General features: G+C 32.8%; 6 protein-coding genes and 1 long non-coding RNA gene across 7 annotated transcripts in view; 3 read left to right on the top strand and 4 right to left on the bottom strand.

The window, feature by feature from the left end:
* Positions 1-253: 253 nt before the first annotated feature.
* On the top strand, positions 254-1,327 carry LOC107195233. The gene is made up of 3 exons (XM_015585036.1): positions 254-683; positions 760-900; positions 977-1,327. Exons 1-3 carry the CDS (start codon positions 261-263, stop codon positions 1,268-1,270), a joined length of 858 nt encoding a protein of 285 aa, XP_015440522.1. The 5' UTR covers positions 254-260; the 3' UTR covers positions 1,271-1,327.
* An 830-nt stretch (positions 1,328-2,157) lies between these two features.
* Positions 2,158-4,006, bottom strand: LOC107195238. Its single transcript, XM_015585042.1, has 4 exons — positions 3,642-4,006; positions 3,367-3,569; positions 3,134-3,273; positions 2,158-3,051 (listed from the first exon to the last, which is right to left on the bottom strand). The coding sequence occupies exons 1-4, from the start codon at positions 4,004-4,006 to the stop codon at positions 2,158-2,160; spliced, it is 1,602 nt and encodes a 533-aa protein (XP_015440528.1).
* Positions 4,007-5,091: 1,085 nt separating this feature from the next.
* Positions 5,092-6,087, bottom strand: LOC107195154 (mitochondrial assembly of ribosomal large subunit protein 1). The gene is made up of 3 exons (XM_015584941.1): positions 5,763-6,087; positions 5,381-5,641; positions 5,092-5,300 (listed from the first exon to the last, which is right to left on the bottom strand). Exons 1-3 carry the CDS (start codon positions 6,085-6,087, stop codon positions 5,092-5,094), a joined length of 795 nt encoding a protein of 264 aa, XP_015440427.1.
* Positions 6,088-6,309: 222 nt separating this feature from the next.
* LOC107195240 lies at positions 6,310-7,304 on the bottom strand. Its single transcript, XR_001516358.1, has 3 exons — positions 7,174-7,304; positions 6,846-6,931; positions 6,310-6,476 (listed from the first exon to the last, which is right to left on the bottom strand). It is a non-coding gene; the product is annotated as an uncharacterized LOC107195240 (long non-coding RNA).
* Positions 7,305-8,034: 730 nt separating this feature from the next.
* On the top strand, positions 8,035-10,471 carry LOC107195210 (cell division control protein 6 homolog). Its single transcript, XM_015585011.1, has 4 exons — positions 8,035-8,576; positions 8,660-9,589; positions 9,664-9,875; positions 9,953-10,471. The coding sequence occupies exons 1-4, from the start codon at positions 8,294-8,296 to the stop codon at positions 10,184-10,186; spliced, it is 1,659 nt and encodes a 552-aa protein (XP_015440497.1). The 5' UTR covers positions 8,035-8,293; the 3' UTR covers positions 10,187-10,471.
* A 260-nt stretch (positions 10,472-10,731) lies between these two features.
* On the top strand, positions 10,732-12,218 carry LOC107195204 (proteasome subunit beta type-7). The gene is made up of 4 exons (XM_015585004.1): positions 10,732-10,825; positions 11,069-11,248; positions 11,337-11,652; positions 11,848-12,218. The coding sequence occupies exons 1-4, from the start codon at positions 10,764-10,766 to the stop codon at positions 12,121-12,123; spliced, it is 834 nt and encodes a 277-aa protein (XP_015440490.1). The 5' UTR covers positions 10,732-10,763; the 3' UTR covers positions 12,124-12,218.
* Positions 12,219-12,291: 73 nt separating this feature from the next.
* LOC107195193 (villin-1) overlaps positions 12,292-13,954 on the bottom strand; it is a 4,786-nt gene continuing 3,123 nt past the window's right edge. The window contains exons 6-9 of the mRNA XM_015584989.1: positions 13,511-13,697; positions 13,177-13,425; positions 12,774-13,070; positions 12,292-12,698 (exon numbers count right to left, since the gene is read on the bottom strand). Coding sequence (XP_015440475.1) covers positions 12,349-12,698; positions 12,774-13,070; positions 13,177-13,425; positions 13,511-13,697 — 1,083 coding nt within the window. The 3' untranslated portion in view covers positions 12,292-12,348. The remainder of the gene's footprint in view (positions 12,699-12,773; positions 13,071-13,176; positions 13,426-13,510; positions 13,698-13,954) is intronic.

Raw genomic sequence — 13,954 nt, 5'->3', positions numbered from 1 at the left:
ACTGAAATTTCTTTCATTTATACTCCACAGTCTCATCTATTATCTGATCTAGATTTATTATGTGTACGACATCCTTATCTAATAGCTTATCTAAAATTCAATAAGAAACGAAGATAACTAATAGTATTTTGCTTTGTTGTCAGGACAAATTATGATTTCTTATTATTTTGCAGGTATACAGAGTAGTATACATGAAGAATTTATTTACTAAGCTCTTGAACATTCTACTCAACTTACTTATTTATTAGAATTAACATTGAATGTATCACAAGATCATGGATACATTCCCTGCACAAAGGTTCGAGACAAAAATTGAATCGTTTGACACATGTATGATTGATACTACAAATTCACAAAGAGAAATATCACAGACTGTGAGTGGACAAGCTTCCGCTCGGAGCATAGAATTAGAGAATCAAGAAAGTCATGAAACCCCTACTTTGCATCAACAACAGCAAGAACAACAACACCAGCAAGATCAACCGAATCAAATTTCACAAATTCAATCAAATACACAGCAAAGCATGACGCTCACTCCAATACGATTACCAGCCATTCTGGATGGGGAATTTTTTACAGTAATTAGAGTAGAAGACACCAATGTCACAGTGAGATGTTTACAATGCCAAAAACACTTGAATGGAAACTTGAAATCTACCGGAAATTTTTTAAGCCACATTAAAGTAAGATATTTTAATATTTAGAATATTAAAATTTTATTTAGTGACTGTTATGTTTATTAATTTAAGTGTTCTACAGAGGGTGCATCCATTCATGATTGATAAAATTAAATGTAAATCAAATCAGAGGAAACCTGCAATGGTATATATTGATTTGTCAGCTGATAAGTGTCCAGAATTGGTTCGTACAAAACGAGGTTACAGAAAGTGTTATAAGACAGTAAGCGAATTATTCCAGAAATTATACAGAATAAGAATTATAGTTAATATGGAAATGACAGATTGTATTTACATAGGAGGAATGCCAGCCAGCAAATGAAGAAACTTACGATCAGTCTAATGAGTGGAGTGAAACTCCCATAAGTCGAAGACATAAGTCAGAGGAAGCTGAATCTACAGATCTTTTAAAGATATCACACAACAACTCATTTGTAATGGAAGATGAGTTTGATGCGATTGGGCGGAATGTAGCAGCAAAACTCAGAAATATGAGATTAGACCAGAGAATTATAGCTGAGAAATTATTAAATGACATTCTCTTTGAAGCACAATTGGGAAACCTTCACAGAGATTCCAATATACACGTATGAGACCAAAATTTTTTTATCCAAAGAACACCTATGTGCAAATGAATGGTGTGAATCAAATTGAAGGGGGATGTGTAAGAAAGCATATATTTTGTATCAAATCAGATTTATTAATGTGTTTTTATTAATTATATTATTGTACCATTTTAATAATAATAATTTCATAGTGGTTTGCCTGCTAAGGTAAGCAGCCGCATATGAATAATGTAATGTACTTATTTTTTAATATTGTTTCACAAATACTGTGAAAGTAAATGGTTTTTAGCTAACCTTTACAAACATTTTTACAAAATAAGTATTTCAATTTAATGTATAAAAAGTCTTCAGAGCTAAAAACAAGATTAAGATATACATGATGAATATATATATATATATATATATATAATAAATATGTTGTTTACACTTTATTACTTATAAGTAGTATTCTTATAAATATCTAAAGTTGTCTTTGTATATAAATGCATAGTAATGTAAATACTATTGTACATGTATAAAATTCGCAGATAAGAAAAAGTGCTGCCGGATATAATAACTATTTGTAAAACATTCTTAGACGGATCATTTTTTTATAAATATTACATATAGCTACCTGTAATTTATAATAATATACGATAAATACATTTTTAACATATTACCTAACGATCGACATCAGTCCTAAATGTATCGAATTCTATATTAAAAAAATTTTATTGTAATTGTAATTAGATAAAGTACCTCATCGTCACATTACACAATGATTTGCTACTATACCTTTGTAGAGCGAACGAAACTGTGTTGAACCGAGTTCACATAAATACGAAAAACATGTTGATGCAATATTTAAGAATAGATTAAAGCATTTTTAAAATCACATTTCAATAAATCTACCATGAAATAATATTAATTGTTTGTCAACTGGTATATATTCTACGTTTCTTTGGTTTAAGTAAAACACAATAAACTGTGGTTGATAAAATGCAGAGCGCCATGCTTGTAAATATTACATAAAATATGTAAGAATACCAGAATCCGTGCCAGTCTGCATAGAAATACCAAGTTAATGTCAGAAGTGTATTTTGAAGTACTACAAAGACATAGTATGGTAACAGCCACTTGTCTGCGTATTTAAATTTAATTCTATACTCAATCAAGCTAACTATATAAACTAATCCCAACCATAAATTAACCATAAAACTAATGCCATCGTAATATTCCGTATAATAAAAGAGGTACAACAGCATTATGCCATAGTGTATACTAATCACAATGGCTAAATAAATTGGATAAAATTCATAGAATACTGCAATAGCAAGTATACGCGCGAGAATAAAACAAAACCACCATAAGAAACATAGAAATTTGCCTACAGGATCATCTTCTTCTAAACATTTTTTTGTATATCTTCGTTGTGGAACTTTTAAACTATGTAAAGTGCTTTTGTTTTTTTCTGCAGCAGACACTGCTTTAGTAAGTACATTCTCAGACTCATTTTCTATGATTGTACATACTGAATCCGGTATGGGCGGAGCTGGTGCATCAGGAATAGGTAAAGGTGTGACTGTGGTAATTCCCCGCAAAGGAGTCGGAGGTGGTATAATTCGCACGTTTTTTGGTGGTAACGGAGGTGTTACAGATATTTGACGATCTAAACAGATATCAGAATAAATTCGTTCCTCATCCCGATTTTCTATTGCAGGTATTTCAAATTTTTTCGATTCCTCTGTAGGATTATTTGTATGGATAGAGTCTTCCTCTTTTACATCTGCTAAATTTAGAGGAGCTTTTTCTTCAAGATTACAGAGTTCCTAATTGTGGAAGTCAAGTTAGTAGTTTCAAAAATGAACTTATTCTGATAAGATTTATATAAAATATTACATATGAAAATACCTGATCACAGTATTTTTTTAACCACATTGCCCATGGTAATTTTCTGCCATTAACACGTTGACTTTCAAATCGTTGCATAGAAGTAGTTTGAATGGCCAGTATCACAATGGACATAAAAATGGAAAGTGCCCTTATGACCACTACAAAACAAATTAAGTATTAAAATTGGTATTCTCAGATTTGTAAAATAATTCCTGTTATGCTATACAATATATGACATAAGTAAAAAGTACCAGATTGGTGACTCTGATGGGATGATGATTCACGGAAGAGTAAATGTGTTTGAAAGATAGCTTGAGGAGCTGCCTGAAACCAAGCTTGTAAGAAAAAGTATAGTTCTATAGCTGCTGGCGCAGCTGCTATATCTAGAGTCTTAGTTCTCTCTTTTCCAGATAACATAATAGCATCCACGGATAGCACTATGAGTCCTGCATACCTAGAAAAGTATCACTGATTAGTTTTATAAAAAATAATGACGGTAGTAATAATACAAGTATAAAGGAAATACCTATAAAGTGAAAAAAAGACGAATCCAACCAACTGACAGAATTGAAGGCAGAACCAAACAAAGACACCTTTTGTTAGTTTGTCATCATCTGTCATCCACCAATCTGGCCTTGAAACAGTTAACATAAAGTACATGATTGCTGGTGCATACATGAAAATAATAGTACACCATCCCCATAATGGATTATTTTCATTGAAATGTTGTACAGCAACCACCAAATCAGCAGAGAAGTGAATTATGTATACAAAACATGCAATGAATGTTGGAATTACAAACAGAAGATAAATCTGTTCAGTCGATTTTAAAGGAACTTTTAGAAAACGAGGGGCCTTCTTTTTACAAACTAACTCTGGATTGTTTGCCATTTTTGGGTGAGACCAAGCAAATTATTTTCAACATTTCATTGTTCTCTTTCCTTGGCTTCAGATATCTTTATCATTACTAATATTTGTTTCAATGTTTTGTAATCGTATAAATCTCTGAAATAAAAAATAACAAATTATATACCGAAATATTGTTAAATTTTTTGAAGAAAAAAAGACGCTCGTGAAGATTTACATACATTACCGAAATAATGTTGATATTTTAATTGTTCTTTCATTCACATAGGAATAAAACGTCGTTCTTATAATGAATTTAATTGCATAGACATTTTAATGAAGGAACATATATTTCACGTTTGATGTAGATATACTTTTTATCTTCCAAGTTTCAAGTGAAATTTGCAGTCGTCGTTCAATGTCGTTCTTGGAGAATAGTACAGTACAAACAATACTGTAAATTACATTCGGATCGACACGCAAGATTTAAAACTAAGTATGGCAACTCAAATCAAAACGAGAACATGTATACATATACATATATAAATGTGTATATCGGAACGATTAGTCAGCGTGTGAAATGAAGTAGATAATTTGATAAGATTCCATTTTGCTAGTCCGAGATAAAGCGTCTTCAGATATGGACGCTGTCTAAGCGAATCACTTCAGAAACATCATTAAACGAATGTGGCGGGTGGCGGGGGGTATGGGGCACCCCCTTTCTTTACATCTGACAATGAGACGAACTTCGATCAGACATGCGTACTGTAAATAACTCCCGTATTATTACATAATAATCGTATTTGAAATTGCAAATTCTTCATTCACAGCATACTTCTTCATAGCACATTTATATGTATTGTATATATACATATATATGTAGTTCTGATATTATTAATTCGTCCTTCATACATTTATGTATTCGGATTTTATAAAATTATTATTACAAAAAATGCAGTGTAGGTTATAATACAGTTGTCTGAATGTTTAAAAATTTTTAAAGATCTAATTTAAAATATTGATATATTGTACTATCTCGTATGTACAGGGGTTATAATTTGATACACAATACTTTTATTCAGTATAACCTTCAAATTGTCTTATTCATTTATTTGTTTTATTAATCAGTTTTATTTATAATCTTTTTTGGTAGACTCATTTTTAATATAATCGGTATCATCAATAGGGTTCATATCGGACAAAAATGTATTATATTGCTCCATAATGTCCACATCTGATACCTTACTCTTCTCATCGTAATCAGGACCAACTGACCATAAAGTTTCCAAATCATATAACATTCTCGCAGGCTGTGAGAAAATGTGTAATGCGATGTTACCTACAAAATAGATAATGCAAAGCTAACATCTATCTATTTTTCAAATATATGAATGACATACTGTGACAAAATATATGCACCTAAATCTAGAGCAACCCAGTCCTTTGAATCCTTGCCTTCAATCTGTGGTATTAAATCTGTTTTGCACCTTTTTAATTTATATACCTTCCTAATAAAAGCAGCGAGGCCTTTCATATGCTTCTGTGATTTTCCTGTGACTACAACTATATAACTAACATATGATAGTTCAGGAGGAACTGCTGCTACAAAAATATTTACAGCGTTTTCTCTTTGCAGCAGTGGTACTAAGTCATCTATTTCGAATACTCCATTAACTCCACCTAATACAAATTTTGTTTTAAATGAAAGATTCTCAGTTATAAATATTAATACGTAGGTTGGTATCTTTTACATTAAATATATTATAGCAACAATTCAGCATGTATAGCAATTTTAACTTACGTTCCAAATTTATTCCCTCGTAAGGATTATAATATTCCTCTTCAAGTTGCAAATCCTCCAAGTTAATTATTTCTTTTTCACTAGCATCGAGAATAATTTCTGCATCTTTGTCATCAAAGACTTTGTAATTGGATCCGAATGAAGCAGGAAGGTTATGCGAACTGGTTTCCACATTTTCAATATTCTTAAATTCATCACTTTTAGTTGAAAATTTTTGAACTTGTTTTAATTGAGAATACGTTATTACATTGTTTGTGCGAAGTTTGAAATGTTCATAAAACAATTTTCTTGTTTGTAATAGGTTTGATAGTAATCGATTTCGCATCTTGCACACGTAATATTTAAGGTTATGTTTACAGTTCTATATAACGTTAACGCTGTATTTCTTATACCTAGTTTTTCTCTAGTTATAAATATGAATACGCAAATATCAACAAATTATACGAAATTACTAAATTATATTAAAATGTTTCATTTTTTTTTTTAATATATCTTTTAAACTCCTTATATAGCTTAAATACACAAGATAATAAAGAGGGACTTCGTGTTTTGTTTAATAAGGTTTATTTAATCGCACAAGCTGTGTACATTAATAAAACATAAACTCTCTGCATAGAAACAATGGAATGAAATGTTGACATTCAACTGCTGATGGAACGTTGTTCAGGTTGATCAAGTTTGATAGTGTTGGAACTGATGATGTTAGTCCTACAGCTGAAAGAAATGTTTAATAAGCTTAAAACCATATTTAAAAGTACTATAAAATATATTAATTTTGGTAGCAAGAATTGCGTACAAGAAGTACTACAACGAAACTTGATATTTTCATTACTTCTTTATTAAACTTTGTATCTTTCTGTTCTTCATAAGTCTTTAGTAATGATAATACTTCAGTTTGTTAATTATATTAGTCATTATTTTCTGCACTACTATTTTTGTATTAATTATTGTTAGATATGTCTTACACAAAATAATTTTCAACTTATGAAGATATATATTTAATTAACATGCTTTGATTTAATAAAACTATACAAAGTTAGTGTGCCACATAATTAAACTCAAAAATACAATTTATATACTTACAGAGATCATGGATACAAAATTTACTTGGACCTTGCACGCATCTTCCTCCTTTTACGCTTTAGCCTGCGCATCCTCTTCTTTCGCCACTGAAAATTGGAAGTTCACTTTAATTTCTTTTTACCAAACTTTATTATTTCTTTTATCGTTCTCTATGATATAAAATACATCACAAATACACGACAAAATGATCGTATTTACAACATTGTATCACGTAGCCACGCACGTAGTAATCGAAACACCGTATGTTTAAATAGTAATAGAAACACCCAATAATTCATTAATTACGAAAAATATTAACACGGAGAAGAAACTATCAATTAAAACTTACCTTAGCTCTCATTTTGGCCTTACGAGATTTCTAGATTACTCTAGAATATCTCGATTATTGTGGACTTCAGATCCACCGTTTCCTTCAACTTCTAACACCAATATGGATGAGGCACGCTCGTTTCTACGGTGATCCGGAAATGTCGTTGCGTGTAGTTTATACGTTTCCCTCTAGGGGGGATTACAATTGTGCGTAAATTGTAAGAATATTGTTCATTTACATTAAACTGTTCCAACCAATTTTATTTAAAGATTGTCAAAATTAAGACACATAAAAAACCTTAAAGGTTTTTTTTATAATTCAAAAATTATTACATGGAAAATTCAACAAAAATGTGATAAAATATGGGTGATTGTTTTAACGAGTTTTAAATTTTGCTGTGAATTTGAATTAAGGACTTTGCAATTCATTTTTTTATCTACTAGCACGTTCTTTGCGTTTCAATTTAAATTTCGAGTTTATTATAAATATAGATACGCTCCTGCCAAGTGTGAAATGGACCAATAAATGGTCTACTACGTGCAATACGTGACGACATACGCCGCCATTGTTGTTATGACGAGAAAGATTATCTTTAACATATCTACACGGCAACATAACTAAATAGTTATAGATGTGTACAATGAAATGATAGTATTACTTATTCATTTTCATTAAAACATTATTAATACTTGCAGACTACGTTTTTTATTGCCCACATCTTAATGCAATTCTTTGTATTTTCAAAAGATGATTGTTTTCGCGCGAAAATTCATGCTCATCTGTTTCCTGTAACGCGTTCTTGATTTCCCGCGTTTAAAGGATCTTCCCGCGAAAACTTACTATTAACTGCACTTGTGCGCGTCGTGGGAACATGTTTCTTTAACTCTATCTAATAAATATATTTAAGTGTTCTTGTGCATCACTGAAATTACGAAAGTAACTTTACCGAGTGCATTATTTTAAGTGTATTTGAAGACAATTTTCAAACGAAGAAATTTCAAACAGAAGAAATTGTTGTAGGTTACAGAATAAAGAGAAGAATATGTCAAGAAGTGCACGTTAAAAGTTTCACGGAAAAGTTGTCCGTGGAAAAATTTGGATGTATTAATAATTTTATCGTCTTAAGGTTTACATAAACATGACAAGTATTCAAACAACGATTCCATTCAATATACGGAAGAAATGTTCGTTTTACGGGACTAAAAGTAATGTACCGAAACAAGATTTTACTAATGCGACCGCTAGAGAAACTTCATATAAGTATACCTCAACAGTAAAAAAGGTGATTACCTTTAGTAGCAGTGAATCTGAGTCGGATTCAGATGTAGAAAATTCGTTGGTGGACAGTAATGTTAAAATATGTGGGAAAGGCACGGTTGCACGGACTCCACGACGTGTTCGAAAATCGAGCGAATGCGAAGGTATGTCATTCAGACGTATTGTTATCGTTACTAATAAATTTTTTGTTAATACATTATGTCATAATTATTTGTTTTCGTTCCAGAGGGTCTTGGTTCCACACCTCCAAAACAAAAGAGGATAGGGAAACAAGAGCCATTTACAGCTCCTCTAACACCCTCTACACTTTTAGATAAATTACATTTAATATCATCTCCAGATAAAGAAGAGAAACTAGTTCCTAAACAATTATTTAACTCAGAGAAATATCGCAATGCACGTAAAGCTTTACACAGCTCAGTACCTGAAACATTACCTGGTAGAGAATCGGAATTATCTCAGTTAGAAAAGTTCATGGAAAAACATTTGAAAAATGGAACGTCCGCTTCTTTGTACATCTCAGGCCCTCCAGGAACTGGGAAAACAGCATGCCTTTCAAAGCTCATGTTAAAGCCTGAGTTTAAGACCAGGTTCAAAGTAGTCTATGTTAATTGTACAACCATGAAATCTGCTATTACAATTTATGGGAAGATCATTCATGAGTTAGGATTGACTGCTTCAAAGTCTGGGAAAAATAGTAAAACAGTCATTGAGAAATATTTAATTTCCAAGCATAAAATGTTACTGCTGATTTTAGATGAATTGGATCAGTTAGAAAGCCAAAGGCAATCTGTTTTATATTCTATCTTTGAATGGCCATTGATACAAAATTCAAAATTACTGCTAATTGGTATTGCCAATGCCTTGGATTTGACAGATAGGATATTACCTAGATTACAGGCCAAATGTGAACTGAAACCAAAATTAATGCATTTTCCACCATATACTAAACAACAAATATCTAATATAATAACAGAAAGATTGAGTGATGCAAAAGTATCAGACCTGTTTACTGGGAATGCATTGCAAATGTTAGCTGGAAAGGTTGCAGCAGTTTCTGGGGATATTAGGAGAGCCTTGGACATTAGCAGAAGAGTGGTAGAGCTAGCAGAATCTCATAAATTAGCACAAATTTTACAACCTACAAATAACAATGGTATGTTTTTTTGGATCCTATGAAACTATATTCGTGATACAAACAGTTATTATTGAAATTCATATTTTTTACAGAGATAAATACTGGAAGTCCTAAAAAGCAGCAGTTTGTAGCAGAGAAACCAGTAGACTTGAAAGAAGTCATCACCGTCTTGAATGGAGTTTATGGTGGATCTCAAAATATTGAGAAGGAAGAAAGCACATTTCCTTTACAACAGAAATTGCTACTATGCTCCCTTTTACTTATTTTAAACAAGGGGCGGAATAAAGATGTGACAGTGGGAAAAGTAAGTTTGCACGTCATATAGTTTATACGTATAAGTTGTATAATTTTATAATTTATACGGTTGCAATTATATTGTAGCTGCATGAAGTATATAAAAAGGTCTGCAAGAAACGGAATATCCACGCTGTCGACTGCTCCGAATTTGTAAGTTTGTGTTCACTGATAGAGACTAGAGGTATTTTAAAATTAACAACCAAAAGGGAGCCCCGTTTGTCGAAAGTCAATTTGGAATGGGATCAAGAAGAATTAGACGCGGCTTTACAAGACAAAAATATGATGGCAGAAATTATTAACGATGTATCTTGTTTATAGATATGATCATACAAATTCTTGTAATTTGTTAGGCTGATTGTTAATGTTTTTAAGCTTTATCAAACGACGGAAGGCGCATTGTATTTTTATAGCAATACGTGACATTAGTTTTTGTAGGCATTTTTATGTTATGTATCAGCACGTTTCAGTTACCTCTTTTGTGAAATTTATTGTTCAATTACCATTTCTTCGACACATAGCAGTTTGAAGAACAATTTATTTAGCATGAAAAAGCACTATTCATTGTATAACATTATTTTATATTTTTGTTAAAATAATTTATGTACAAAAGCAAAGCACATTTTCGTTTCGTATTTTATTTCATGAGCACTTTTTTGTGTTTAACTTTTAATAAATGTATTATGTTTTTAATTACATTTATGTTTATAATTTTCCTGTGGGCAGTTGAATTGCTTGTTTATACAAATATGTGTGTGAGGATATCGTGTATATGTATACATATGCATACGACTATTGTATTCGTTAAAACTGCCATCTTCTGGCAAGCGCCAACATTTACAAAGGCGCTTTTCATTATTGTGTTTCTGTTCGTTGTGCTGAAAGTGTAGAGTCAATCATGTCTTCAGTACTTGTGCCTGAAATTCCTGCACCAGGATTCTCTTTCGATCTTTGTGGAAGGTAATCCATTGTTACAGAATCATGTTATGAAATAAAACTTGCATTAATGATGTGTATAACAGAGAAGTCGGAAAGCAATAATTCCGAGTACATAACCTGTTATGGATTAATACTGCTGTGTCATTTTTTAAAAAGCAGTTTTATTTTCCAATAAGTTACGCTTATACAAGTACCGACAGAGTCATAAACATTATTCAGAATTGAAGTAACTATTGATTTCATTTAACTTTATATTAATTACAGAAACAATTTCCTGGTAAAGAAAGGGCTTCAAACACCCAAAGCTGTTAAGACAGGAACAACGATTGCCGGAGTCGTTTTTAAGGATGGGGTGGTCCTTGGAGGTGATACAAGAGCTACAGAAGATACCATAGTAGCTGACAAGAATTGCAGCAAGATTCATTATCTTGCTGAAAATATGTAGTAAGTTTAATATTAAAATTAATACTTATAATTTATAGTTTTTCCTATAGTATTAAATGACAGTGATTAAGTAATTGTCTTTTTGAAGTTGCTGCGGTGCAGGAACTGCTGCAGATACTGAGATGACAACTCAGATGATATCTAGTCAGTTGGAGTTGCACCGTTTGAACACAGGTCGTATGGTACCTGTTTGCACTGCCAATGCAATGATTAAGCATCTATTATTTCGTTATAAAGGCTATATTGGAGCAGCTTTAGTATTAGGTGGCTGTGATTTAGATGGACCACAATTATATTGTATTTATCCTCATGGATCAGCAGATAAGCACATGTATACCTGTATGGGTTCTGGATCATTAGCTGCAATGTCTGTATTTGAAAGTAGATGGAAACCTAATATGACGGTAAGGATTCTTAATTGATACATCGAGTTACTGCTGGGATTGGTTTTCTTGTAGAAATTGTAATATTAGTTAATTTTTCGTAAATTAACGAGTGATAATACTTAATTGAATATCGATACTCACATAGTTCATTGAAAGATATTCTGTGTAATTTTATTTCTAAATGACGCAATTTATATTTTATACTGTATTTAGGAGGAGGAAGCCAAAGAACTTGTGGCAGACGCAATTCGTGCTGGTGTATTCAACGACTTGGCTTCTGGTTCCAATATCGATCTGTGCGTCATTCGAAAGGGTTCCGTTGATTATTTGCGACCTTATGATGTCGCTAATGTCAAGGGACAGCGTTCGATATCTTATCGCTACAAGCACGGTACCACTGCTATACTCAACAAAACAGTTCGCCCCATAATCGTTGAAGACGAAAGTATTCGTAAACTTGTAGAAGAAGCAATGGACACTTCTTCTTGAAATGTGCATTAGGCGTTGCTAAGTATAAGCTCGGATGATATGTGAATTTTAAAGAAATCCTTAACTACGATCTTCGAAGATAATAAAATTTTGCTCCTATGTTCTTTTGATTAATAAATTTAATTCCATGTAATAAAATACACGATATACATATATATTTTTGTTCTGATTATATTATAATGACTATCATACATACTTTATTATAAGAAGACGGAGATCTGTAAGTTAAAAAAGACCCGCAGACTGTTTGAGTCTTTGCCTTTTCCAAGGAGGCAGTTTCACAAATTCGTCGGGTTCCATTTTGAAAATGGCAATGAAATTATCGAAGGTGAGGTGCATCTCTTTGCGCGCAACGTCAACGCCGGATGGTAAATTTTCTGGATCGTTTTTTAATACCGAAAGAGGATATTTCAAGTAACTATCGAAATCACTTGATGACTTCGATGACGTTTGTATTTTTGTTACGGGTTCTTTGTCTTGCAACAGTGTGTAATATGTATCGAACGATTTATAGTCTCTTAATAAATTGTGATTCCAATTTTCAAAGAGTCCAATGAATGTTGAAGGCTCAGCGCCTAAAAGAAATAGGAGGAAAATTTCACTGAAGCTTGTGAAAATGTAATGTTTTATAAACGAACGATTCGCTATACCTTGCTTAATCACAGATATTGTTGTATTTCTATCTCGACTAGTTGGGTGAGTGTACAGAAACACCATGGCGTCGTTGACGCATTCTCTTAATGATTTAGGCGTCGATGATTTACCAATCCAGATCCATATTACATTTCCAGCATCTAGCAACCAAATGGACTCTGGAAGGAGGCAGTTCTGTCCAAATCCAAGAACCTCTTCGCCAACAAACGTGTCACCTTCTGTGACACACTGATACAAATGCCTTTCAAGCTCTTCCCCGATGTCGATGGTTTCCGTACCATAAGTACCTTTACCTGAAGCGTGCAATTTTGTTTAGTTTTTTCAACGTTTCTATACAAACACTGTAATCTGACTGAAAATGTTTAATAAATCTTTTCTAGATTACAGTCGTTACTTCACCTCCGAGTTCCGCCCAGAAATCATTATCCTCTTTATTCTCAATCATCAAAGACGCATTTCTAGGTGCAAGTCGTCGGGACGCTTGCCGAGCATCGCCAGTACTTCTACCGCCGCACCAAACTACAGGCATATCGGAGAACAGGATGAAAACACCGCTAGAATCGAGGCTGCTGGATCTCAAAGGACGCTCAACCGCTTTCGACGTATAAGGCGTTGATCCGAAAACTCTGACAAGATATTTTTCTGGCGCTGCGAGCAACATTATTCAATGGTGAACTTTAACATTACGAAAAAAGAAAAAAATAACCAATAAACCGGTACAAGTAGTACTAACAAGAGTCCCGATGTCTTCCAGCTAGTATCTTTAATTTTCCATCATAAATCTGAAGCAGATGAGGTGGCTCTCGACCCTGACAGGCTTTAACCAACTGAGCGGAGCTATCTTCCGATAACCGACAAGCACTTTCCAGAGCAGCCTCTCTGTCCACCTTTATAGAATGAACTCCCTCCCAACAGTAAACCTACAACATTACCATTTCCAAAACTCCAAATATCATTCAATATCATTGAAATCCATATCTGGACTTCAGAATCAGAGTGTATTAAGTCACACTTTTCAAACTTTAGAGGAGAGCAAATCAAAAGGACCTTGTAACTTTGAAACTGTTCGGTAAGAATTAAGCGAGAAATAATCGCTACCTTCGAACTATTGAACGGATTTAATAGAAACTTGAACTTTGCATTAATTCCCTTATGCGATGGACTGTACACTGTTATA

This window comes from Dufourea novaeangliae, unplaced genomic scaffold, assembly GCF_001272555.1.
Source record: "Dufourea novaeangliae isolate 0120121106 unplaced genomic scaffold, ASM127255v1 scaffold55, whole genome shotgun sequence".
In the NCBI taxonomy this organism is placed as follows: domain Eukaryota; kingdom Metazoa; phylum Arthropoda; class Insecta; order Hymenoptera; family Halictidae; genus Dufourea; species Dufourea novaeangliae.
This window is presented reverse-complemented; position numbering and strand designations above follow the sequence as displayed.